Source organism: Cebidichthys violaceus, unplaced genomic scaffold (genome assembly GCF_023349555.1).
Source record: "Cebidichthys violaceus isolate CVI_PGR_0920_01 unplaced genomic scaffold, fCebVio1.0.p SCAF_11, whole genome shotgun sequence".
Classification (NCBI taxonomy): Eukaryota; Metazoa; Chordata; class Actinopteri; order Perciformes; family Stichaeidae; genus Cebidichthys; species Cebidichthys violaceus.
The window spans coordinates 5955964-5980653 of NW_027176274.1; the positions used below are offsets into that span (position 1 = coordinate 5955964).

General features: G+C 41.9%; 4 protein-coding genes across 6 annotated transcripts in view; 1 reads left to right on the top strand and 3 right to left on the bottom strand.

Annotated features, from left to right (window-relative positions):
* The window catches only part of LOC137866129 (uncharacterized), a 78876-nt gene that overhangs the window by 26051 nt on the left and 28135 nt on the right, over positions 1–24690 (top strand). For 2 of the 3 annotated variants that reach the window (XM_068701820.1, XM_068701830.1), the window contains exons 6-8: positions 4156–4279; positions 14979–15073; positions 16891–17014. In XM_068701820.1, the coding sequence (XP_068557921.1) occupies positions 4156–4279; positions 14979–15073; positions 16891–17014 (343 nt within the window). Of the gene's footprint in view, positions 1–4155; positions 4280–14978; positions 15074–16890; positions 17015–18660; positions 18727–24690 lie in introns of those variants that run through there. The other variant, XM_068701838.1, reaches the window with a different exon arrangement.
* LOC137890568 (olfactory receptor 6N2-like) lies at positions 1772–2689 on the bottom strand. The gene has a single exon (XM_068734706.1). It carries the CDS (start codon positions 2687–2689, stop codon positions 1772–1774), a length of 918 nt encoding a protein of 305 aa, XP_068590807.1.
* Positions 13940–14857, bottom strand: LOC137890578 (olfactory receptor 6N2-like). Its single transcript, XM_068734717.1, has one exon. The coding sequence runs from the start codon at positions 14855–14857 to the stop codon at positions 13940–13942; it is 918 nt and encodes a 305-aa protein (XP_068590818.1).
* LOC137890585 (olfactory receptor 6N2-like) lies at positions 20205–21122 on the bottom strand. Its single transcript, XM_068734730.1, has one exon. It carries the CDS (start codon positions 21120–21122, stop codon positions 20205–20207), a length of 918 nt encoding a protein of 305 aa, XP_068590831.1.

Consider the following 24690-nt stretch of genomic DNA (forward strand, 5'->3'; position numbering starts at 1 on the left):
TTTGGCCGTGCATTTTGTCAAATGTCAAAAATATATGTGCGTATTAATGTGTTTGTGTGTGGAACTTTGTACTTGTGGCTGTAGATCAGGTGTATGATTTGCGTGTTGGACACTTTCGGCACTGAGCCAGACTTAAATCATGTAGCTTTGGCCAAAAAACAAAACCTTAAGGAGTTCACTTTGCAGCTTGAACTTGATCTCAATGCAGTTCTTTACCTGTATTATGTATCTTTCTGCTTCTTTTTGTATTCCAACAGCTAATTGAGGGATTTATGTTGCGTGACAAATAATGGGGATCAAAATGAATTAACAATGAATCACAATGCACTTACATGGGATTTGCAAAGGTAGCACTGCCAACAAAGAACTGTCAACATCAACTGTATGACTGTATCCAACCATCAACTGAGGTCTCTGAGACCCCACATAGAAGTAATGTATGCTTTTCTGCAGACGACTTCTAAAACACATGTTTACAATAAATTATTTTTAAAATAGGGAAAATCATGACATATGGATTTGTCATGATTGCTAAGTAACATTGTTCAAAAACATCAAATGTTCCGTAAACACTTAAAACACTGGGGAAGCAGCTTCACACTTTTTATATTTGCATTTTGCATGTAAGAGAAAATGACGTATGCAACGTTTTATAGACTTTCCCTATTTTAATTGAAAATGATTCAAACCCACACTGTGGGTGCTACAAGTGACTGAAAGAGTTGAATTTATCAGTTATTGTCCTGGTGTTGGCTGGCACCGTGTGGTGACAGTAAAGCAGTGCGGTGTGGTCACCATAAACCTCTTCATTGCTGGTAAGGGTTGGATTGTTTGGATTGGTTACACCCTCTGCAGCACAGTTCTTCAAGGGAAACTTTACAGAGGTCAAGGGTCATATTTAAAACTGAGACACCTACCAAGATATGATAAACAGATCTTCCTATCTTGTTCTCATCTTTACCTCAGGACTTCTCCACCAGTTCAGGGAGCTGGGCCCCACTAAGTGCATCATCCATGTAGTTTTTTTTTATCATGAAAGTAATTCAACTGTAAATGAATCATCATGTCTGCATAGTCATGTGTTTAGGCATTAAATTATTTTTGGAGAGTTGTTTGTTTTACTACTACACAGTCATAAACATTAGAAGAGACTTAAAAAAAACTGAAAGTATAAGCTTGAATCCACTCTGTTTACCTCCCTCTTGGAAAATTCACCACACTTAGAAACATTAATGTGTTGTCAATGTTCTACGATTATTTTTCTCAATAAATGATGAAATGACCTACAGGCAAGACTTGGATATCACAATGGTGTGTATATGATAGAGCTTTTCCAAAAATATTCCAGGTGACAATTACAAATTAGAAACAGTCAAATATAATATAAAACATATTTTATTAGTATTTAATAGTATTTTTAAGCTAATTAAAAATGTGACTTTTTTATGAATGTTATAATGATGAAATAATTAATTGAAAAAAACAACAGTTGGTTTAATTGTTAATTTTTACTATAGAATATTTAATTTAATGTATTGTCTCTCAGGGCACAAAAATACAATATACACTGCCAAATCAGAAACATGCTCTTGCTTTCACGGTTCATTTAAAATATTGACATGCATTCATTTCTCACAACCCCCAACCTCCTCCATAACATAACAACCACTGCCCAATCACAAGTCAATACATCACATTCTACAAGTTATCACATCTCTGCATTATTATGACACAAAACGATGACTGTACAACAGTTATCAGTGTGAATACATTAGACCCTTTTGTAGAAGAGCCTCTTAAGCTGTTCATAAATTCCTCCCATTTTTAGTCCATAAATGATTGGATTAAAAAGAGGTTGATATGTTAGTATTTGTAAAGCCATTATTAAACGTAAAGTTTTAGGAACATCAACTTCCAGTCGAGCAAGAAGTACATCATATGCAATTAAACAGGAAAAGTTGATTAGAACCAGCAGATGGGGTAAACAGGTCTGTGCAGCTTTTCTCCTGACTCCTCTACATCGATAGGATATTACAAGTATCCTGGTGTATGTAAAAAGTATGAAGAGCACAGGGAACAGTACAGAAGTCACAAAAACAACCAATCCATAAATATTCAGCAGTCTTGATCTCACACAGTGAAGTTCGTGAACTGTACTGTTGCAAAGTATTCCTTTCAAATTAAACTTACAGATTTCTTTTTTAACACTCAATAATATTGGCACTAAAACCTGACAAGCCGGCAGAATCCAAGCAAAAATCAGGAAGATAATAACAGTTGTTTTTCTCATGATGGTTGAATACTGCAGAGGGTTACATATAGACACATATCTATCATAGGCCATGACCGACAACAGGAAGAATTCTGAACCGGCTAGAGAGTAATAACTAAACCACTGGAAGAGACAGGCTGGATAAGATATGATCTGTTTTTCTGATAAAAAGTCAATCAAAAGCTTTGGGTAGATAGCAGTGCTGAAAAGAACAGAGTTGATTAACAACGCTGCAATGAAAATGTACATTGGCTCATGGAGGGATTTGTGAATTACTATGATGCTCACAATAGTGAAATTACTACAAATTATTAAAATATACACTGTAAACATGATCACAAAATAAAGATATCTATATTTTTGCACTTCCACATGCCCAACAAAAGTTATATATGTCACATTGAATCTATTATCCATTAATGATACATCAAATGAGATGATACAAAAACAATAAAGCTCATGTAACCAGCACTAGATTGTCTTATTCAGTCTTCAGTACCTGACCTTGATGTGCTCTGGTGTGATCCAGCAAACACAGGAACTGGAAAGGGATCTGTTGGAGTCGGTGGGATGTCTTTATCAGACTACTTCTCCCTCCATGGATCTCATTAAACTCTCCAAAGAATGAGCTAGGTAACCAACTTGATTCCAGAGGCCTGAAGTCATAGATGTTTTTTATGGCATCATCTTATCACAACAAGATTCAAGCTGTATATGCTTGTGCATTTACCATTTTGTTGGAGCACTTGTGGTGTTTGTAGTTAATCTTCCATCAAGCAGTATATCTAAACATAATAAACCTAAAGCTGTTTGGGGGCTTTTTAGTTGTGCGTCCCAAGCTCAGCAGCTTGCAGAACGGTAAAGTTTGCCCCTGGTGTTTTTTAACAGTGAACCACACCGTAGGCCAATTTCACCTGTTTTAGGCCGTGAGTAGCCGTGTGACACAAGTATGTCATGGCAGACATATTTCTCTGGACTCAAGGAAGCACAGTGTTCAGTTGTTTCAAGAAAGCTGCAAGCAACAACACCACAGGCCAAGGATTCGGCTCATTCTGAACAGGCATGTTTTGAACAAGCACTGCACTAGTAAGACTAAAACTATTCCAATCAGGAGAGAATTCAATTAAAGTCAAAACATATTTACTACACATGTATGGTGAGATAAATAGTGAAGAGATTATACTCCATAGTGACATAATATATTAATAATAATAATAATAATAATAATAATACATTTTACTTGTATCGCACTTTACATTTTTTTTTTTTTTTTAAATCTCAAAGTGCAACAGGCTAAAACAGGGCATATATTCCCCGCAAAGTCGCGACCCTGGTGGTGGTGGTGGTGAAGGGAACTGCTGATGATCCAATGATGGGAGGAAGAAATTATGATGATGATGAAATGACAACTGACAGCAGCAGAGAGGAGAGCAGATTTAAAATTTGACAGTAACGATGTGATTTGCTCAGGGAGATCGTGGCAGAATCTAGTTATTGAGCTTTAGAGTGAACGCCAATAATCAGCTGATTAGAGTAGAAGCCGAAGAGAGAGGGAGACAGAGAGATTTGTGAATGAATGAGAGTGTAAGAAGATTCTTCCTCACCACGACAGGACATAAACCATGCATATGTGTTTTGATTTCAATATTTAATTAAAACATAATATTAATCACAAACAAAACCCTAGATAAATGAGTGCCACTGATTTAAGTATTTGATGAAATCAGTTATGAGAGTTATATTGTTTGATTCTGCTTTTTTTCCGAGATAAGAATACAAGTGGATATAGGTGTCATAGCATCTGCCAGCTTTTTACTTTTTGTTTCTGTTATTGAACATTTTTAACTGCCTTGTTAGTAACTCACCTGCCATTCACATTTCAGATGCTGCCATTCCCAGCCTCACCAGGAGTCTTCAGTGTTTTCCCACCAGACCCAGTGTCATGACTACCAGACCCACATACGCTCCAGTACTTCCCTGCCTGCCTTTTTGGTACTTGTTTTCCAGGTATGACTGCTTACTTTTGTCATTGCCTGTCAGATCTATTCAGTAATCTTTGTTTTTACCTTACTGTCTGTGAGTTGTGCTTCAGCGGCGAAGCGTGGTTTTACTGAGCCCTATGGGAGCCATTTACGGTTCAGCTTATGAAGACACTTGAAGGTTAAGAAGAGAGTTTTAAAAGTCACACAGAACTTGATTTGAAGCCAGAAAAGATGCTAGAGATCATGTGAGGTTGGGCTGATGTGAAACCAGGTCCTGTAAATACTCAAGCATGTCCAAGCCTTCATCAGAATCAACTTTATTTGCCAAGTATGTCTACCCAGAAAAAGAATTTGACTCTGGTTTCTGACTTGCTGTCAATGTACTTACACAGAAATAGACATAAGAACGAAGACAACAGAGCTGATCAAATACAGCCAAATCAAATGTTACTATACTAGTAACAAACTAGTATAGTACTGTTTGTATAACTGTTTATCGGTTTTAGGTTCCTTATCGGTTCTTTTTGATTGTTTTGTGAGAAGAAAAGGACAATTAATTAATAAAAGACTCAACATCGCTTCTTTATTCTTGTATGTAAAAAAATAGTCGTTAGTGAGCTGCAAAACAAAAAGTTCCAAAGTCTTGAACATAAATTTACAGCTAAACAATTAGCTAAGCGATTAGCTTCCATATATTAGCCTATTAACTCCTCATGGCATCGCTAACGTTACCTGCAGTGGACGAGGATGGACGGCTGCTCGCCAAACAGTAGAAAACTTAATTTCTGCAGATTTATGTTCTGCTTGTTCACCAAATGTTGTGATAAATTGCTGGTATTAACTCCCTTACTTGTTTTTTTGCTTTTTTGTCAAAGTTATTAGAATCTACTCGAGTAAAATGTAGCCACACTTCCAATCTTTTTGTTCTCTCTGCCATGATGTGTGTCTCACGCTAAACTGAGCCGGAGTTGATGAGTCAGAGTAAAGCACGACTCTGTGTCTTTGCACGAGGGCCAGAGGCAGAGAGAGGAGGTTTGTGATGCTGCTATAGTCTGGAGATCTCATTCCGTAACTTTTAACGAATCGATAGTAGAACCATTAACCCCTGACATTATCAATACTCAGAGTTTTACAAATCTAAAACCGGTTCCCGTTTTTTTTTCGGGGGGCATTTTTAGTTACAACCAAGCCCAGAAACTCAGATGTTCCGTAAACGCTTAAAACACTGTGGAAGCAGATTCACACATTTTATGTCTGTATTTTGCATGTAAGAGAAAACGACATATGCAACATTTCATAGACTTTCCCTATTTTAATTGAAAATGATTCAAACCCACACTGTGGATGCTGCAAGAACTGACTGAAAGAGTTGAATTCATCAGTTATTGCCCTGGTGTTGGCTGGCACTGGGTGGTGACAGTAAAGCAGTTCATGTACAGAGGAATCTCAGCTTGATGAAAACAAAACTGCAACTTTTCTAAAATATATCTCTAATTGATTGAGTCCTAACTTCCCTATGAGTTTCCCTGTGAATAGATGCTCCAGAGTCAACATCCTGATGTATACAGGTTGGAGGAATGTCTGTTTATTTATTACAGTATGATCCCTTTGTAATAAAGGACTCTTTTCTTCCTATCTTATTCTCATCTTTACCTCAGGACTTCTCCACCAGTTCAGGGAGCTGGCCCCCACTCAGTGCATCATACATGTAATTTTGATCAGAGTTTTTTTTATTATGAAGGTAATTCAACAGTAAATCAATCATCACATCTGCATAGTCATGTGTCAAAGCATAGTATTTATTGAGAGCTGTCTGTTTACACAGTCATAAACATTAGAAGAGAGTTAAAAAAAACTGAAACTATAAGCTTAAATCCATTCTGTTTACCTCTCTCTTGCAAAATTAATCTGAAACATGCTCATGCTTTCAACGTTGTTCATTTCAAATATTGACATGGATTCATTTCATCACAACCCCCACCATAACATAACAACTGCCCGATCACAACTCACTGCACCACATACTATATTATAATACTTATTTTTACTTCTCTTATCTATATTTATTTCTGTTTTGTGCTGCTAAAACACTGGATTGCCTTCCAGAGATTGATAAAGGCTTATCTCATCTGATCTTATGCTTATTTGAGGGATATTATAAACTTAAGCAATACATTTGAAGACGATGGTCATGTCATCACCGGTAACTACAATCAAACTGTAAAATGTATTATTAAGTCGTGGTTATCTGTTAGACTTAACCATTACCTTTGGAAGATTCTCTGTGCGTTATTATATCTGAACCAAGTCTTTAAATGTTCAAAGTTATCACATCTCTGCATTATTATGACACAAAACGATGACTGTACAACAGTTATCAATGTGAATACATTAGACCCTTTTGTAGAAGAGCCTCTTAAGGTGTTCATAAATTCCTCTCATTTTTAGTCCATAAATGATTGGATTAAAAAGAGGTTGATATATTACTACTAGTAAAGCCATTATTAAACGTAAAGTTTTAGGAACATCAACTTCCAGTCGAGCAAGAAGTACATCATATGCACTTAAACAGGAAAAGTTGATTAGAACCAGCAGATGGGGTAAACAGGTCTGTGCAGCTTTTCTCCTGACTCCTCTACATCGATAGGATATTACAAGTATCCTGGTGTATGTAAAAAGTATGAAGAGCACAGGGAGAAGGACAGCACTCACAAAACCAACCAAGCCATAAATATTCAGCAGTGTAGAACTCACACAGTGAAGTTCGTGAACTGTGCTGTTTCAAAGTATTCCTTTCAAATGAAACTTACAGATTTCTTTTTTAACACTCAATAACATTGGTACTGACACAAGTATGTCATGGCAGACATATTTCTCTGGACTCAAGGAAGCACAGTGTTCAGTTGTTTCAAGAAAGCTGCAAGCAACAACACCACAGGCCAAGGATTCGGCTCATTCTGAACAGGCATGTTTTGAACAAGCACTGAACTAGTAAGACTAAAACTGTTCCAATCAGGAGAGAATTCAATTAAAGTCAAAACATATTTATTACACATGCATGGTGAGATAAATAGTGAAGAGATTATACTCCATAGTGACATAATATATTAATAATAATAATAATAATAATACATTTTATTTGTATCGCACTTTACATTTTTTTTTTTTTTAACCTCAAAGTACAACAGGCTAAAACAGGGCATATATTCCCCACAAAGTCACGACCCTGGTGGTGGTGGTGGTGAAGGGAACTGCTGATGATCCAATGATGGGAGGAAGAACTGATGATGAAATGACAACTGACAGCAGCAGAGAGGAGAGCAGATTTAAAATTTGACAGCAACGATGTGATTTGCTCAGGGAGATCGTGGCAGAATCTAGTTGTTGAGCTTTAGAGTGAACGCCAATAATCAGCTGATTAGGGTATAAGCCGAAGAGAGAGGGAGACAGAGAGATTTGTGAATGAATGAGAGTGTAAGAAGAGTCTTCCTCACCACCGAGAGGACAAATCATATGTGGCCACGGTAAGGCCCGGATTTGATTTAAAACGTTTAGAGTACACTGACCCTTTAATACTGGCTCAAACCAACTAAATGGCCACAGATCCTCTAATTGTACATGTGGCGGTATATGATGGACTGAGGCCAAAGGATTTTCCCAAGATTACAAAGTTTATTACATCAAACTATTTTAAACGGGGTATTAAGAACACAGGAAATCCATTAAATCTAATAGATTCAAGACAGTAAGAGAGGAGTGCTACAGGACAAATGGTCGTAGCCACAGTACTCACCACGCTCTGGACACACACGCACAGCAAAGGTCTCCTCAGTCTGGCTGTTAGACTTTGGGGGGTGTCCAGATGACAGGCTGACTGTGGCCCCGATGAGTGTGCAGAACTCCCTCCAGAACACTGACGTAAACTGAGGTCCCCGGTCAGAGACCACGTCAGTAGGCAGACCATGGAGCCGGAAGACATGCAGCAGGACCAGCTCAGCAGTCTCTTTGGCGAGGGGAGCTTGGGCAAGGGCACAAAGTGATCCATCTTGCTGAACCGATCTACCACTGTCAGGATGGCGGTATGTTTGTTGGACAGTGGTAGACCGGTAACAAAGTCCAAGGAGACGTGGGACCAGGGCCGATGGGGCACAGACAGAGGTTGCAGGAAACCAGCGGAACTATGGTGGGATGGCTTGTACTGGTTGCAGACAGGACAGGTGTTGATGAACTCCCGGGTGTCTTTTTCCAGAGTAGCCCACCAGAACCTCTGCTGCAGAGCATCCCTGGTACGCTGGCTTCTGGGGTGCCAAGTGGAGCTGTGGGTCCACTGGAGGACATCGGACCTCAGGGTCTGAGGGAAGAACAAGCGGTTAGGAGGTCAGGAGCTAGGACTGGTCTTCCAGGGCAGCCTTGACTCTCTCCTCAACCTCCCAGGTGATCGAAGCAACCAAGACAGGGGCAGGAAGGATGTTGTCATTGCCAAGGGTGGAATCCCCCTTATCCACAAACTGGCGGGACAGGGAGTCAGGCTTGACGTTGCGGGTAACAGAGGGAAAAGTTGAATCGGGTAAAAAACAGGGATCATCTGGCTTGCCGAGAGTTCAGTTTCTTGGCGGACTGAATGTACTCAAGGTTCTTGTGATCAGTCCATCCCAAAAAGGGCAGACTGGTCCCCTCAATCCAGTGGCACCACTCTTCAAGGGCCAGCTTAACAGCTAGCAGCTCTCGGTGTGACGACCCTCCCACTCTGTTGGCTATGGTCCTGCTGCATGATGGTTTCCTGGTGGGAGGAGCTGGGATAGTCACCTGCTGATACCAGCCCTTCTGATTGGAGCCTCCAGGAAGGCATAAAAGACAGCACTTCTGGGAGTGAGTGAGTCTCTCTCTCTCTCTCTCTCGCAGCAGGGCCTGTTGCTCCTCTTTTCATTTATGCTGAAGTTTATGTAACTCAAATAAACTGTTTTTGGGTTAGATATGTGTGTGTGGCCTCCCTTTTTGTTGCCAGCCTTGAGCCAGGTGGTAACATTGGTTACCAATGTCATAGTTCCTTTCAGCAGGTGAGAGCCGCCTAGAAAAGAAGGAGCAGGGGTGGAGCTTCTGATCCTTCTGGATAGGATGGCTCCCACCCCAACATCGGAGGCATCCACCTCCACAACAAACTGTCTCTCTGGGTCAGGGACTTGGAGGATAGGGGCAGAAGTAATCCAGGCTTTAGGTTCTGAAAGGCCTCCTCAGCCGAGGGTGACCACTGGAACAGCACTTTGCACTTTGCCCCTGCAGATTCCTGCTCTACAACATCTGGAGGATTCGTCCCTTCCTCACTGACGAGACAGCGCAGGTTCTCATCCAGGCTCTTGTCATCTCCCGCCTGGACTACTGCAACTCTCTACTCGCCGGAGCCCCGGCGTCGGCCATCAGACCTCTGGAGCTTGTCCAGAAAGCCGGAGCTTGCCTGGAGTTCAATCGCCCCAAGTTCTCCCACACAACTTCCTTTCTCCGTTCTCTACACTGGCTCCCTGTAAGAGCTCGCATCCAGTTTAAGACTCTGGTGCTAGCCTACAGGGCAGTGAAAGGAACAGCTCCTTCGTATCTCCAGGCCATGGTCAAGCCTTACACCCCTGCCCGACCACTTCGCTCTGCTGCCTCGGGGCGATTGGTTGCCCCGTCGCTCGGTCCTGGCGGCCGATCGACCCGGTCACGGCTGTTTTCTGTCCTGGCCCCACAGTGGTGGAATGAACTTCCCACTGACGTCAGGACAGCAGAGTCGCTGCCCATCTTTTGGCGCAGGCTGAAAACCCACCTCTTCAGGAAGTGCTACCCTGAGCCTTCCACTTAGCACTTATTGTATTCATACTAGCTTGTTGCACTTATTGTATTCGTATTACTTATAGCACAAACTGTTTTTCTTGTTTCTGCACTGTACTTTGGCTCTGAGTTATGCTCTGCTTCATGCTCTTAGATGCTTGTTTGGAAAAGGAAATGTACTTATGACTTCTGGTGACTAGTAGTTCTTTTGATTACCAATGTTGAATGCACTTATTGTAAGTCGCTTTGGATAAAAGCGTCTGCTAAATGACTAATGTAATGTAATGTAATGGATGAGGTAAGGGCCGTGAGTGGGGCAGCCACGGTGCTATAGCCGTGGGTGAACCTCCGGTAGAAGTTAGCAAACCCCAGGAATCATTGCAGCTGTTTACGTGAGTCAGGGACAGGCCAGGATGTAACAGCTGACACCTTGGCAGGATCCATCTGCACAATCCCCTGTCCTACGATGTACCCCAGGAAGGAGACAGATGAGGAGTGGAATTCACAATTCTCTGCCTTAATGAACAGAGAATGCTTTAGGAGGCGTTGAAGGACTGCTTGGACATAGTGAATGTGCTCCTCTCGGGACCTGGAGAAAATCAGAATGTTGTCTAGGTAGACGAACACCTGCCTGTTTAACATGTCTCTCAGCACATCATTCACTAGGGCCTGGAAGACGGCTGGGGCATTGGTGAGGCCGAAGGGCATAACCAGGTACTCATAATGTCCAGTGGGGGTGTTGAAAGCCGTCTTCCACTCGTCAGCCTCTCGGATCCGGACCAAGTGATAGGCGTTACGCAGGTCAAGCTTGGTGAAGATGGTAGCCCCCGCAGCAACTCAAAGGCAGAAGAGATGAATGGGAAGTGGTTCTTAATGGAAATGTTGTTGAGGCCCCTGTAGTCAATGCAAGGCCTCAGTGACTTGTCCTTTCCCACTAAGAAGAACCCTGCACCAGCAGGTGAAGAAGAGTGTCAGATGAGCCCAGCAGCTAGGGAGGAATTTATGTATGCCTCCATGGCCTCTCTTTCAGGTGCAGATAAGGAATACAGGCGAACCCTGGGTGGAGTGGTGCCTGGTTGCAGTTCAATGCCACAATCGTAGGGGCGATGTGGAGGCAGAGACGAGGCCTTGACCTTACTGAATACCTCCCGATAGTCATGGTATTTAGTAGGCACCCCTGACAGGTCTGAAGCAGAGCTGGAACAGGCTGACTGCTGGGGTGCAGCAGCTTGGTCCAGGCAAATCAGGTGACAGGATGAGGATGCTGGGGCTACCGCAGGATAAGAAAACCGGATGGTCTCATGGTGGTTAGCAGACAGGAGCATACAGACTGGCGTGGTCTGGTGAGCCAGGGCGCTGGCAGGAACAGGGCATGGTAGGGGTACCCGGTTGATACCCAGCTGAAGAGCTAGGTTCCCATCAATGATTCTGTCGTCAGCGCCAGAGTCAATGAACGTAGTGAGGGTCTGGGATCCGTTCGCGAGCAGAAGCTGAACGTGGCAAAGGGGTCTTTGGTTGGGGGAAAGTCTTGTGGTTCAGCTCACCTGTACCTCCCCTACTACTGATGAGCCATGACTTTTGCCAGGCACCGGGATATAAAGTGACCAGCTTGGCCACAGTACAGGCAAAGATCTCCCCGGCGGCGGCGCTCACGCTCCTCTCAAGTGAGACTGGTGTGCACCACCTGCATGGGTTCAACACCCCCAGGTTGAGACCCTGTGGTGACGCTGGTAGCTGCTGGAGGACCTCGAGGCCGGGTGGAAGATCTGTCTCCCCCTTGCGTTGCTCCTGTCGCCTTGCCTGGATGCATCGGTCCACTCGGGAAGTCAGTTCAACTAAGCCATTCAGGTTGGCAGGCAAATCAAAAGAAATCAGTTCATTTTTAATATACTCAGCTAGTCCAGCCAAAAAAGCGTCACACTGAGCTGCAGAGTTCCAGTCGCTAAGGCGTGCGAAACTTAATGGCATAGTCTACAACTGTCCGGTCTCCCTGACACAGTTCCACAAGCCCCCCGGTAGGGTCAGGGCCCTTGGAGACCGCCCCGAACACCTTGCGTAGCTCCGCAGAAAATGCCAGGAAGGAAGAGCAGGCTGACGTGCCCTCTTCCATTCAGCGGTGCCCCACAGTCGTGCCCTGTCCGTCGGGTGGTTGATGGTGAAGAATACTTTAGCCTGCTCCAAGGCAAACGTGTAGGGCTGCAGGGAAAACAAGATGGAGCAGTTTGTGACGAATGGATTGCAGCCCTCAGGTTCTCATGCATAGCGCTCTGGGGTTCCCACACGGGCTTGTGTGCTGGAGCAGGCGTCGGTGGGACAGGAGGAGGAGCTGAGACTACATGCTGGGTCAGGGCTGCTGTTAGTTGTTGGACCTGAGCGGCTAACGCAGCCATAGCCTGCTTCTGGGCTGCTGCTGACTGACGTGTCTCAGCGGCGATGTTGGTCATCAACGCTTCATGCTGCTGGAGAGCCCCCTCGATCCTCTCGAAACGGCTCACTAGTGCAGGGGTGTGTGCTGGGTCCATGACTGGCCAGATTGTAATGTAACCGGTTGTATATGGACCCAAATGCAACACACAAGATTCCAGGGATCTTTGGCTTTTATTACAAACTTCCAGATACAGCAGGCAGAGTTAATCAGAGTCAGGATCAGAAGGCTGGTGGGTTTACCAAGAGTCAGGCAAGGCGGGTAGAACAGGGGCAGAAACAGGAGATCAGTCCGGGAGAGAGCGCTGGAGAGTCTGGCATCGAAAACCGAAGAACAATCTGGCAGTGTGTGTCTGGGAGGCCGAAGTTTATATAGGGGCTAGATTAATGATCAGAGGCAGGTGAGTGAACAGGTGAAGGGAGTTAGACTGATGAGGAGGGAGTGACCGACAAGTAGAATGAGGAGGGTGTGGAGCTGAACTGTGACAACATCGATAGGATATTACAAGTATCCTGGTGTCATAAACATTAGAAGAGAATTTAAAAAACTGAAAGTATAAGCTTGAATCCACTATGTTTACTTCCCTCTTGGAAAATTCACCACACATAGAAACATTAATGTGTTGTCAATGTTATACAGTAATTTTTTGTCCATAAAGGATGAAAGATCCCACAAGCAAGACTTGGATATCACAATGGTGTGTACATGATGTTTTTTTTTTAAATATTCCAGCTGACAATTACTAATTAGAAATCAAATATAAATATAATCTATAAAAAAAAAAAAAAAATCTATTTTCAGGAGTACTTTTAAGCTAATTAAAAATGTGACTTTTTTATCAATGTGATTATTTACTCAAGATGGGGTAATAATGATAAAATATTGACTTGACAGAAACAACAGTTGGTTTAATTTTTTATTTAAATTGTTTTGTTTTTTTTAAAACGTCTCTCAGGGCACAAAACTACAATTTAAATTACATACACTGCCAAATCAGAAACATGTTCATGCTTTCAAGATGGTTCATTTAAAATATTGACATGCATTAATTTCATCACAACCCCCACCCTCCTCCATAACATAACAACCACTGCCCGATCACAACTCACTGCACCACATACTATATTATAATACTTATTTTTACTTCTCTTATCTATATTTATTTCTGTATTGTGCTGCTAAAACTCTGGATTGCCCTCCAGTCATCACCGGTAACTACAATCAAACTGAAAAATGTATGATTAAGTCATGGTTGTCTGTTAGACTTAACCATTACCTTTGGGTTTTTGAAAAACTGCAGTGAATTGCTCAGTACTTATCATTACATTGTTGAAGTGGAAGATTCTTTGTGCGTTATTATATTAGAAACAAGACTTTAAATGTTCAAAGTTATCACATCTCTGCATTATTATGACACAAAACGATGACTGTACAACAGATATCAATGTGAATACATTAGACCCTTTTGTAGAAGAGCCTCTTAAGGTGTTCATAAATTCCTCTCATTTTTAGTCCATAAATGATTGGATTAAAAAGAGGTTGATATGTAATTATTTGTAAAGTCATTATCAAACGTACAATTTTGGGAAAATCAACTTCCAGTCGAGCAAGAAGTACATCATATGCACTTAAACAGGAAAAGTTGATTAGAACCAGCAGATGGGGTAAACAGGTCTGTGCAGCTTTTCTCCTGACTCCTCTACATCGATAGGATATTACAAGTATCCTGGTGTATGTAAAAAGTATGAAGAGCACAGGGAGAAGGATAGCACTCACAAAAACAACCAATCCATAAATATGCAGCAGTCTTGAACTCACACAGTGAAGTTTGTGAACTGTACTGTTGCAATGTATTCCTTTCAAATGAAACTTACAGATTTTTTTTTTAACACTCAATAACATTGGTACTGAAATCTGACAAGCAGGCAGAATCCAAGCAAAAATCAGGAAGATAATAACAGTTGTTTTTCTCATGATGGTTGAATACTGCAGAGGGTTACATATAGACACATATCTATCATAGGCCATGACCGACAACAGGAAGAATTCTGAACCGCCTAGAGCGTAATAACTAAACCACTGGAAGAGACAGGCTGGATAAGATATGATCTGTTTTTCTGATAAAAAGTCAATCAAAAGCTTTGGGTAGATAGCAGTGCTGAAAAGAACAGAGTTGATTAACAAAGCTGCAATGAAAATGTACATTGGCTCATGGAGGGATTTGTGAATTACTATGATGCTCACAATAGTGAAATTACTACAAATTATTAAAATATACACTGTAAACATGATCACAAAATAAAGATATCTATATTTTTGCACTTCCACATGCCCATCAAAAGTTATATATGTCACATTTAATCTATTATACATTATTGATACATCAAATGAGATGATAAAAAGATAATAAAGCTCATGTAACCAGCACTAGATTGTCTTATTCAGTCTTCAGTAGCTGACCTTGATGTGCTCTGGTGTGATCCAGCAAACATAGGAACTGGAAAGGGATCTGTTGGAGTCGGTGGGATGTCTTTATCAGACTACTTCTCCCTCCATGGATCTCATTAAACTCTCCAAAGAATGAGCTAGGTAAACAACTTGATTCTAGAGGCCTGAAGTCATAGATGTTTTTTATGGCATCATCTTATCACAACAAGATTCAAGCTGTATATGCTTGTGCATTTACCATTTTGTTGGAGCACTTGTGGTGTTTGTAGTTATTCTTCCATCAAGCAGTATATTTAAACATAATAAACCTAAAGCTGTTTGGGGGCTTTTTAGTTGTGCGTCCCAAGCTCAGCAGCTTGCAGAACGGTAAAGTTTGCCCCTGGTGTTTTTTAGCAGTGAACCACACCGTAGGCCAATTTCACCTGTTTTAGGCCGTGAGTAGCCGTGTGACACAAGTATGTCATGGCAGACATATTTCTCTGGACTCAAGGAAGCACAGTGTTCAGTTGTTTCAAGAAAGCTGCAAGCAACAACACCACAGGCCAAGGATTCGGCTCATTCTGAACAGGCATGTTTTGAACAAGCACTGCACTAGTAAGACTAAAACTATTCCAATCAGGAGAGAATTCAATTAAAGTCAAAACATATTTACTACACATGTATGGTGAGATAAATAGTGAAGAGATTATACTCCATAGTGACATAATATATTAATAATAATAATAATAATAATAATAATAATAATACATTTTATTTGTATCGCACTTTACATTTTTTATTTTTTTTTAAATCTCAAAGTGCAACAGGCTAAAACAGGGCATATATTCCCCGCAAAGTCGCGACCCTGGTGGTGGTGGTGGTGAAGGGAACTGCTGATGATCCAATGATGGGATGAAGAAATTATGATGATGATGAAATGACAACTGACAGCAGCAGAGAGGAGAGCAGATTTAAAATTTGACAGTAACGATGTGATTTGCTCAGGGAGATCGTGGCAGAATCTAGTTATTGAGCTTTAGAGTGAACGCCAATAATCAGCTGATTAGAGTAGAAGCCGAAGAGAGAGGGAGACAGAGAGATTTGTGAATGAATGAGAGTGTAAGAAGATTCTTCCTCACCACGACAGGACATAAACCATGCATATGTGTTTTGATTTCAATATTTAATTAAAACATAATATTAATCACAAACAAAACCCTAGATAAATGAGTGCTACTGATTTAAGTATTTGATGAAATCAGTTATGAGAGTTGTATTGTTTGATTCTGCTTTTTTTCCGAGATAAGAATAAAAGTGGATATAGGTGTCATAGCATCTGCCAGCTTTTTACTTTTTGTTTCTGTTATTGAACATTTTTAACTGCCTTGTTAGTAACTGTAATGGGAAAAAATATATTCTTATATCATGAAATGTTTTAAAAGATGTAAAACTGAAAGGTAAGGTGAGGAACACAAATACTGACATAACACAGCAGTCCTATAGAAGTAGTTAATCAGTTTTAATGAACACAGTGTCTTGTTTCTCAAGGCTGGTCACACACTCCCACTTCAGAAAGAGAAAGTGAAGACACAGTGTCTTCTTTGTCTGTATGGCAAGTTTTGAGACGGACCGTAGAACAATCACTGACTCCCAGTTAACGCACCTGGCATGTGTTTAGATAAGAACGATAGCCAGGGTACGAGAACATCCACTCTTTGTCTATGATTTATCCCAGGGCGTGAACTCATGTGTGCATAAAATGGTTTGGTATCTTGTACGATGTTGAACTTTTCATCACAGACACTGACTGAGGTGGCTGTGGTGCATCTTTCCCTTGCAAGCAAAGAAAAAAAGAAGGGGACAACTTTGAATCATTTGAAGACTTCATTATTATCTTTGGATTTGTGAACAAAACTCTTCTCCCGATTTATAATTAGAAGTTTTTCCAAAACATAACTCACCTGCCATTCACATTTCAGATGCTGCCATTCCCAGCCTCACCAGGAGTCTTCAGTGTTTTCCCACCAGACCCAGTGTCATGACTACCAGACCCACATACGCTCCAGTACTTCCCTACCTGCCTTTTTGGTACTTGTTTTCCAGGTATGACTGCTTACTTTTGTCATTGCCTGTCAGATCTATTCAGTAATCTTTGTTTTTACCTTACTGTCTGTGAGTTGTGCTTCAGCGGCGAAGCATGGTTTTACTGAGCCCTATGGGAGCCATTTACGGTTCAGCTTATGAAGACACTTGAAGGTTAAGAAGAGAGTTTTAAGAGTCACACAGAACTTGATTTGAAGCCAGAAAAGATGCTAGAGATCATGTGGGGTTGGGCTGATGTGAAACCAGGTCCTGTAAATACTCAAGCCTGTCCAAGCCTTCATCAGAATCAGCTTTATTTGCCAAGTATGTCTACCCAGAAAAAGAATTTGACTCTGGTTTCTGACTTGCTGTCAATGTACTTACACAGAAATAGACATAAGAACGAGGACAACAGAGCTGATCAAATACAGCCAAATCAAATGTTACTATACTAGTAACAAACAATACGATACTAGTACTCTTATATACTTGTTACTGTTTATCGGTTTTAGGTTCCTTATCGGTTCTTTTTGATTGTTTTGTGAGAAGAAAAGGACAATTAATTAATAAAAGACTCAACATCGCTTCATTATTCTTGTATGTAAAAAAATAGTCGTTAGTGAGCTGCAAAACAAAAAGTTCCAAAGTCTGGAACATAAATTTACAGCTAAACAATTAGCTAAGCGATTAGCTTCCATATATTAGCCTATTAACTCCTCATGGCATCGCTAACGTTACCTGCAGTGGACGAGGATGGACGGCTGCTCGCCAAACAGTAGAAAACTTAATTTCTGCAGATTTATGTTCTGCTTATTCACCAAATGTTGTGATAAATTGCTGGTATTAATTCCCTTACTTGTTTTTTTTTTGCTTTTTTGTCAAAGTTATTAGAATTTACTCGAGTAAAATGTAGCCACACTTCCAATCTTTTTGTTCTCTCTGCCATGATGTGTGTCTCACGCTAAACTGAGCCGGAGTTGGTGAGTCAGAGTAAAGCACAACTCTGGCCCTCGTGCAAAGACACAGAGGCAGAGAGAGGAGGTTTGTGATGCTGCTATAGTCTGGAGATCTCACTCCGTAACTTTTAACGAATCGATAGTAGAACCATTAACCCCTGACATTATCAATACTCAGAGTTTTACAAATCTAAAACCGGTTCTCGTTTTTTTTTCGGGGGGCATTTTTAGTTACAACCAAGCCCAGAAACTCAGATGTTCCGTAAACGCTTAAAACACTGTGGAAGCAGATTCACACATTTTATGTCTGTATTTTGCATGTAAGAGAAAACGACATATGCAACATTTCATAGACTTTCCCTATTTTAATTGAAAATGATTCAAACCCACACTGTGGATGCTGCAAGAACTGACTGAAAGAGTTGAATTCATCAGTTATTGCCCTGGTGTTGGCTGGCACTGGGTGGTGACAGTAAAGCAGTTCATGTACAGAGGAATCTCAGCTTGATGAAAACAAAACTGCAACTTTTCTAAAATATATCTCTAATTGATTGAGTCCTAACTTCCCTATGAGTTTCCCTGTGAATAGATGCTCCAGAGTCAACATCCTGATGGATACAGGTTGGAGGAATGTCTGTTTATTTATTACAGTATGATCCCTTTGTAATAAAGGACTCTTTTCTTCCTATCTTATTCTCATCTTTACCTCAGGACTTCTCCACCAGTTCAGGGAGCTGGCCCCCACTCAGTGCATCATCCATGTAATTTTGATCAGAGTTTTTTTTATTATGAAGGTAATTCAACAGTAAATCAATCATCACATCTGCATAGTCATGTGTCTAAGCATAGTATTTATTGAGAGCTGTCTGTTTACACAGTCATAAACATTAGAAGAGGGTTAAAAAAACCCTGAAACTATAAGCTTAAATCCACTCTGTTTACCTCTCTCTTGCAAAATTAATCAGAAACATGCTCATGCTTTCAACGTTGTTCATTTCAAATATTGACATGGATTCATTTCATCACAACCCCCACCATAACAAAACAACAACTGCCCAATCACAACTCACTGCACCACATATTATATTATAATATTTATTTTTACTTCTCTTATCTATATTTATTTCTGTTTTGTGCTGCTAAAACACTGGATTGCCTTCCAGAGATTGATAAAGGCTTATCTAATCTGATGTTTGTGAAGAATTTAAAGTTAAAAAGCAATGTTAATGTGTTTAATAATCACTCCTAGTGGTGGATATAATGTTATAACATGTTTGTTTGGAAAAGTGTTAAATCATAAAAGTATAATCATTCTATGTATCAAACTATATAATACAGTTACTGAATGTTTTGAGGGAAAGAGAGAGACCTTTGAGACAGGCTTTTCAGATCCGAAAACAACTGTATGATAATGTGATGAGTTTGGTGAGCTGACTTCAGGAATGTGGGGTGTTAACAGTGGGGGAAGGAGACGTATTGATCAAACAGAGATGTAGATGAAGACAGCCCTAAGAAAACATGGGGGTCGGGTAAACGCAGTTTTATGAGGAGGAGGACAGGTCGGACCAGAGGACACTATTCAGACATTATGCGGATCACTTAGACCAATGGAGAGCATTGTCCGAGGACAGGAGGAGACAATCGGATTCCAGCCAATCACAAAGCTGATAATGGACTTTTGAAAGTAAACTACTGACTTTTGGGTATAAAAACATTGTTCGGAGAGATGTTGTTCAGTTCTTGGCGATCCTCTTTACTGTAAACTGGCGTTTGTAGGCCGGTGGGGGGGAGAGTCTTTGAACTCGGTTTCGCGATTCCTTACTGTCGACAGTGTAATTCAGTTTGTAATTGTCTTTTTAGCATTTGTGAATTATAAATACTTATTCATTGTAAGCCGGATCCAGCTGATTTTTCTTAGCGTGACTTCGTTGCTCAAACAACAACGACAGAGCGAGAGGTCCGCGGCCTCCTGCGAGCAGAGGTCTCACTCCATTACATGTTATGCTTATTTGAGGGATATTATAAACTTTAGCAATACATTTGAAGACGATGGTCATGTCATCACCGGTAACTACAATCAAACTGTAAAATGTGTTATTAATTCGTGGTTATCTGTTAGACTTAACCATTACCTTTGGAAGATTCTCTGTGCGTTATTATATCAGAACCAAGTCTTTAAATGTTCAAAGTTATCATATCTCTGCATTATTATGACACAAAACGATGACTGTACAACAGTTATCAATGTGAATACATTAGACCCTTTTGTAGAAGAGCCTCTTAAGCTGTTCATAAATTCCTCCCATTTTTAGTCCATAAATGATTGGATTAAAAAGAGGTTGATATGTAATTATTTGTAAAGTCATTATCAAACGTACAATTTTGGGAAAATCAACTTCCAGTCGAGCAAGAAGTACATCATATGCACTTAAACAGGAAAAGTTGATTAGAACCAGCAGATGGGGTAAACAGGTCTGTGCAGCTTTTCTCCTGACTCCTCTACATCGATAGGATATTACAAGTATCCTGGTGTATGTAAAAAGTATGAAGAGCACAGGGAGAAGTGCAGCACTCACAAAACCAACCAATCCATAAATATGCAGCAGTCTTGAACTCACACAGTGAAGTTTGTGAACTGTACTGTTGCAAAGTATTCCTTTCAAATGAAACTTACAGATTTCTTTTTTAACACTCAATAACATTGGTACTGAAATCTGACAAGCAGGCAGAATCCAAGCAAAAATCAGGAAGATAATAACAGTTGTTTTTGTCATGATGGTTGAATACTGCAGAGGGTTACATATAGACACATATCTATCATAGGCCATGACCGACAACAGGAAGAATTCTGAACCGGCTATAGAATAAAAACTAAACCACTGGAAGAGACAGGCTGGATAAGATATGATCTGTTTTTCTGATAAAAAGTCAATCAAAAGCTTTGGGTAGATAGCAGTGCTGAAAAGAACAGAGTTGATTAACAACGCTGCAATGAAAATGTACATTGGCTCATGGAGGGATTTGTGAATAACTATGATGCTCACAATAGTGAAATTACTACAAATTATTAAAATATACACTGTAAACATGATCACAAAATAAAGATATCTATATTTTTGCACTTCCACATGCCCATCAAAAGTTATATATGTCACATTTAATCTATTATACATTATTGATACATCAAATGAGATGATAAAAAGATAATAAAGCTCATGTAACCAGCACTAGATTGTCTTATTCAGTCTTCAGTACCTGACCTTGATGTGCTCTGGTGTGATCCACCAAACACAGGAACTGGAAAGGGATCTGTTGGAGTCGGTGGGATGTCTTTATCAGACTACTTCTCCCTCCATGGATCTCATTAAACTCTCCAAAGAATGAGCTAGGTAAACAACTTGATTCTAGAAGCCTGAGGTCATAGATGTTTTTTATGGCATCATCTTATCACAACAAGATTCAAGCTGTATATGCTTGTGCATTTACCATTTTGTTGGAGCACTTGTGGTGTTTGTAGTTATTCTTCCATCAAGCAGTATATCTAAACATAATAAACCTAAAGCTGTTTGGGGGCTTTTTAGTTGTGCGGTAAAGTTTGCCCCTGGTGTTTTTTAGCAGTGAACCACACCGTAGGCCAATTTCACCTGTTTTAGACCGTGAGTAGCCATGTGACACAAGTATGTCATGGCAGACATATTTCTCTGGACTCAAGGAAGCACAGTATTCAGTTGTTTTAAGAAAGCTGCAAGCAACAACACCACAGGCCAAGGATTCGGCTCATTTGGAACAGGCATGTTTTGAACAAGCACTGGACTAGTAAGACTAAAACTATTCCAATCAGGAGAGAATTCACTTTGAGTGAAAACAGTATCTATTACACATGCATGGTGAGATGAATAGTGAAGAGATTATACTCCATAGTGACGTAATATATTAAAGGGGGTAATGATGCTGTTATCACTAATATTCCCCGCAAAGTCGAGTCCCTGGTGGTGGTGGTGAAGGGAACTGCTGATGATCCAATGATGGGAGGAAGAACTGATGATGAAATGACAACTGACAGCAGCAGAGAGGAGAGCAGATTTAAAATTTGACAGCAACGATGTGATTTGCTCAGGGAGATCGTGGCAGAATCTAGTTGTTGAGCTTTAGAGTGAACGCCAATAATCAGCTGATTAGGGTATAAGCCGAAGAGAGAGGGAGACAGAGAGATTTGTGAATGAATGAGAGTGTAAGAAGAGTCTTCCTCACCACCGAGAGGACAAATCATATGTGGCCACGGTAAGGCCCGGATTTGGTTTAAAACGTTTAGAGTACACTGACCCTTTAATACTGGCTCAAACCAACTAAATGGCCACAGATCCTCTAATTGTACATGTGGCGGTAAATGGACTGAGACCAAAGGATTTTCCCAAGATTACAAAGTTTATTACATCAAACTATTTTAAACAGGGTATTAAGAACACAGAAAATCCATTAAATCTAATAGATTCAAGACAGTAAGAGGGGAGTGCTACAGGACAAATGGTCGTAGCCACAGTACTCACCACGCTCTGGACACACACGCACAGCAAAGGGTAAATAAACAATTTGTGGAGGGAGTGCAAAGAAAACTACCACCAAACACACGATTATGGGGGTGTGAAGCACAGGTGAGAAACTCTAGACAAAGCACTGTAGAGCGGTCTCCATCTCCTGGTTCTTGTCCTCAGTCTGGCTGTTAGACTTTGGGGGGTGTCCAGATGACAGGCTGACTGTGGCCCCGATGAGTGTGCAGAACTCCCTCCAGAACACTGACGTAAACTGAGGTCCCCGGTCAGAGACCACGTCAGTAGGCAGACCATGGAGCCGGAAGACATGCAGCAGGACCAGCTCAGCAGTCTCTTTGGCGAGGGGAGCTTGGGCAAGGGCACAAAGTGATCCATCTTGCTGAACCGATCTACCACTGTCAGGATGGCGGTATGTTTGTTGGACAGTGGTAGACCGGTAACAAAGTCCAAGGAGACGTGGGACCAGGGCCGATGGGGCACAGGCAGAGGTTGCAGGAAACCAGCGGAAGCATGGTGGGATGGCTTGTACTGGTTGCAGACAGGACAGGTGTTGATGAACTCCCGGGTGTCTTTTTCCAGAGTAGCCCACCAGAACCTCTGCTGCAGAGCATCCCTGGTACGCTGGCTTCTGGGGTGGCAAGTGGAGCTGTGGGTCCACTGGAGGACATCGGACTTCAGGGTCTGAGGGAAGAACAAGCGGTTAGGAGGTCAGGAGCTAGGACTGGTCCTCCAGGGCAGCCTTGACTCTCTCCTCAACCTCACAGGTGATCGAAGCAACCAAGACAGGGGCAGGAAGGATATTGTCATTGCCAAGGGTGGAATCCCCCTTATCCACAAACTGGCGGGACAGGGAGTCAGGTTTGACGTTGCGGGTAACAGAGGGAAAAGTTGAATCGGGTAAAAAACAGGGACCATCTGGCTTGCCGAGAGTTCAGTTTCTTGGCAGACTGAATGTACTCAAGGTTCTTGTGATCAGTCCATCCCAAAAAGGGCAGACTGGTCCCCTCAATCCAGTGGCACCACTCTTCAAGGGCCAGCTTAACAGCTAGCAGCTCTCTGTGTGACGACCCTCCCACTCTGTTGGCTATGGTCCTGCTGCATGATGGTTTCCTGGTGGGAGGAGCTGGGATAGTCACCTGCTGATACCAGCCCATCTGATTGGAGCCTCCAGGAAGGCATAAAAGACAACACTTCTGGGAGTGAGTCTCTCTCTCTCTCTCTCTCTCTCTCTCTCTCTCTCTCTCTCTCTCTCTCTCTCTCTCTCTCTCTCTCTCTCTCTCTCTCTCTCTCTCTCTCTCTCTCGCAGCAGGGCCTGTTGCTCCTCTTTTCATTTATGCTGAAGTTTATGTAACTCAAATATACTGTTTTTGGGTTAGATATGTGTGTGTGGCCTCCCTTTTTGTTGCCAGCCTTGAGCCAGGTGGTAACATTGGTTACCAATGTCATAGTTCCTTTCAGCAGGTGAGAGCCGCCTAGAAAAGAAGGAGCAGGGTTGGAGCTTCTGATCCTTCTGGATAGGATGGCTCCCACCCCAACATCGGAGGCATCCACCTCCACAACAAACTGTCTCTCTGGGTCAGGGACTTGGAGGATAGGGGCAGAAGTAATCCAGGCCTTAAGGTTCTGAAAGGCCTCCTCAGCCGAGGGTGACCACTGGAACAGCACTTTGCACTTTGCTCCTGCAGATTTCTGCTCTACAACATCAGGAGGATTCGTCCCTTCCTCACTGACGAGACAGCGCAGGTTCTCATCCAGGCTCTTGTCATCTCCCGCCTGGACTACTGCAACTCTCTACTCGCCGGAGCCCCGGCGTCGGCCATCAGACCTCTGGAGCTTGTCCAGAAAGCCGCAGCTCGCCTGGAGTTCAATCGCCCCAAGTTCTCCCACACAACTTCCTTTCTCCGTTCTCTACACTGGCTACCTGTAAGAGCTTGCATCCAGTTTAAGACTCTGGTGCTAGCCTACAGGGCAGTGAAAGGAACAGCTCCTTCGTATCTCCAGGCCATGGTCAAGCCTTACACCCCCGCCCGACCACTTCGCTCTGCTGCCTCGGGGCGATTGGTTGCCCCGTCCCTCAGAGGTCCTGGCGGCCAATCGACCCGGTCACGGCTGTTTTCTGTCCTGGCCCCACAGTGGTGGAATGAACTTCCCACTGACGTCAGGACAGCAGAGTCGCTGCCCATCTTTTGGC

Excerpts from the sequence above, each read along its gene's own strand:
- LOC137890568 (XM_068734706.1), bottom strand. The coding sequence starts at position 2,689 with ATGGATAATAGATTCAATGTGACATATATAACTTTTGTTGGGCATGTG.
- LOC137890578 (XM_068734717.1), bottom strand. The coding sequence starts at position 14,857 with ATGTATAATAGATTAAATGTGACATATATAACTTTTGATGGGCATGTG.
- LOC137890585 (XM_068734730.1), bottom strand. The coding sequence starts at position 21,122 with ATGTATAATAGATTAAATGTGACATATATAACTTTTGATGGGCATGTG.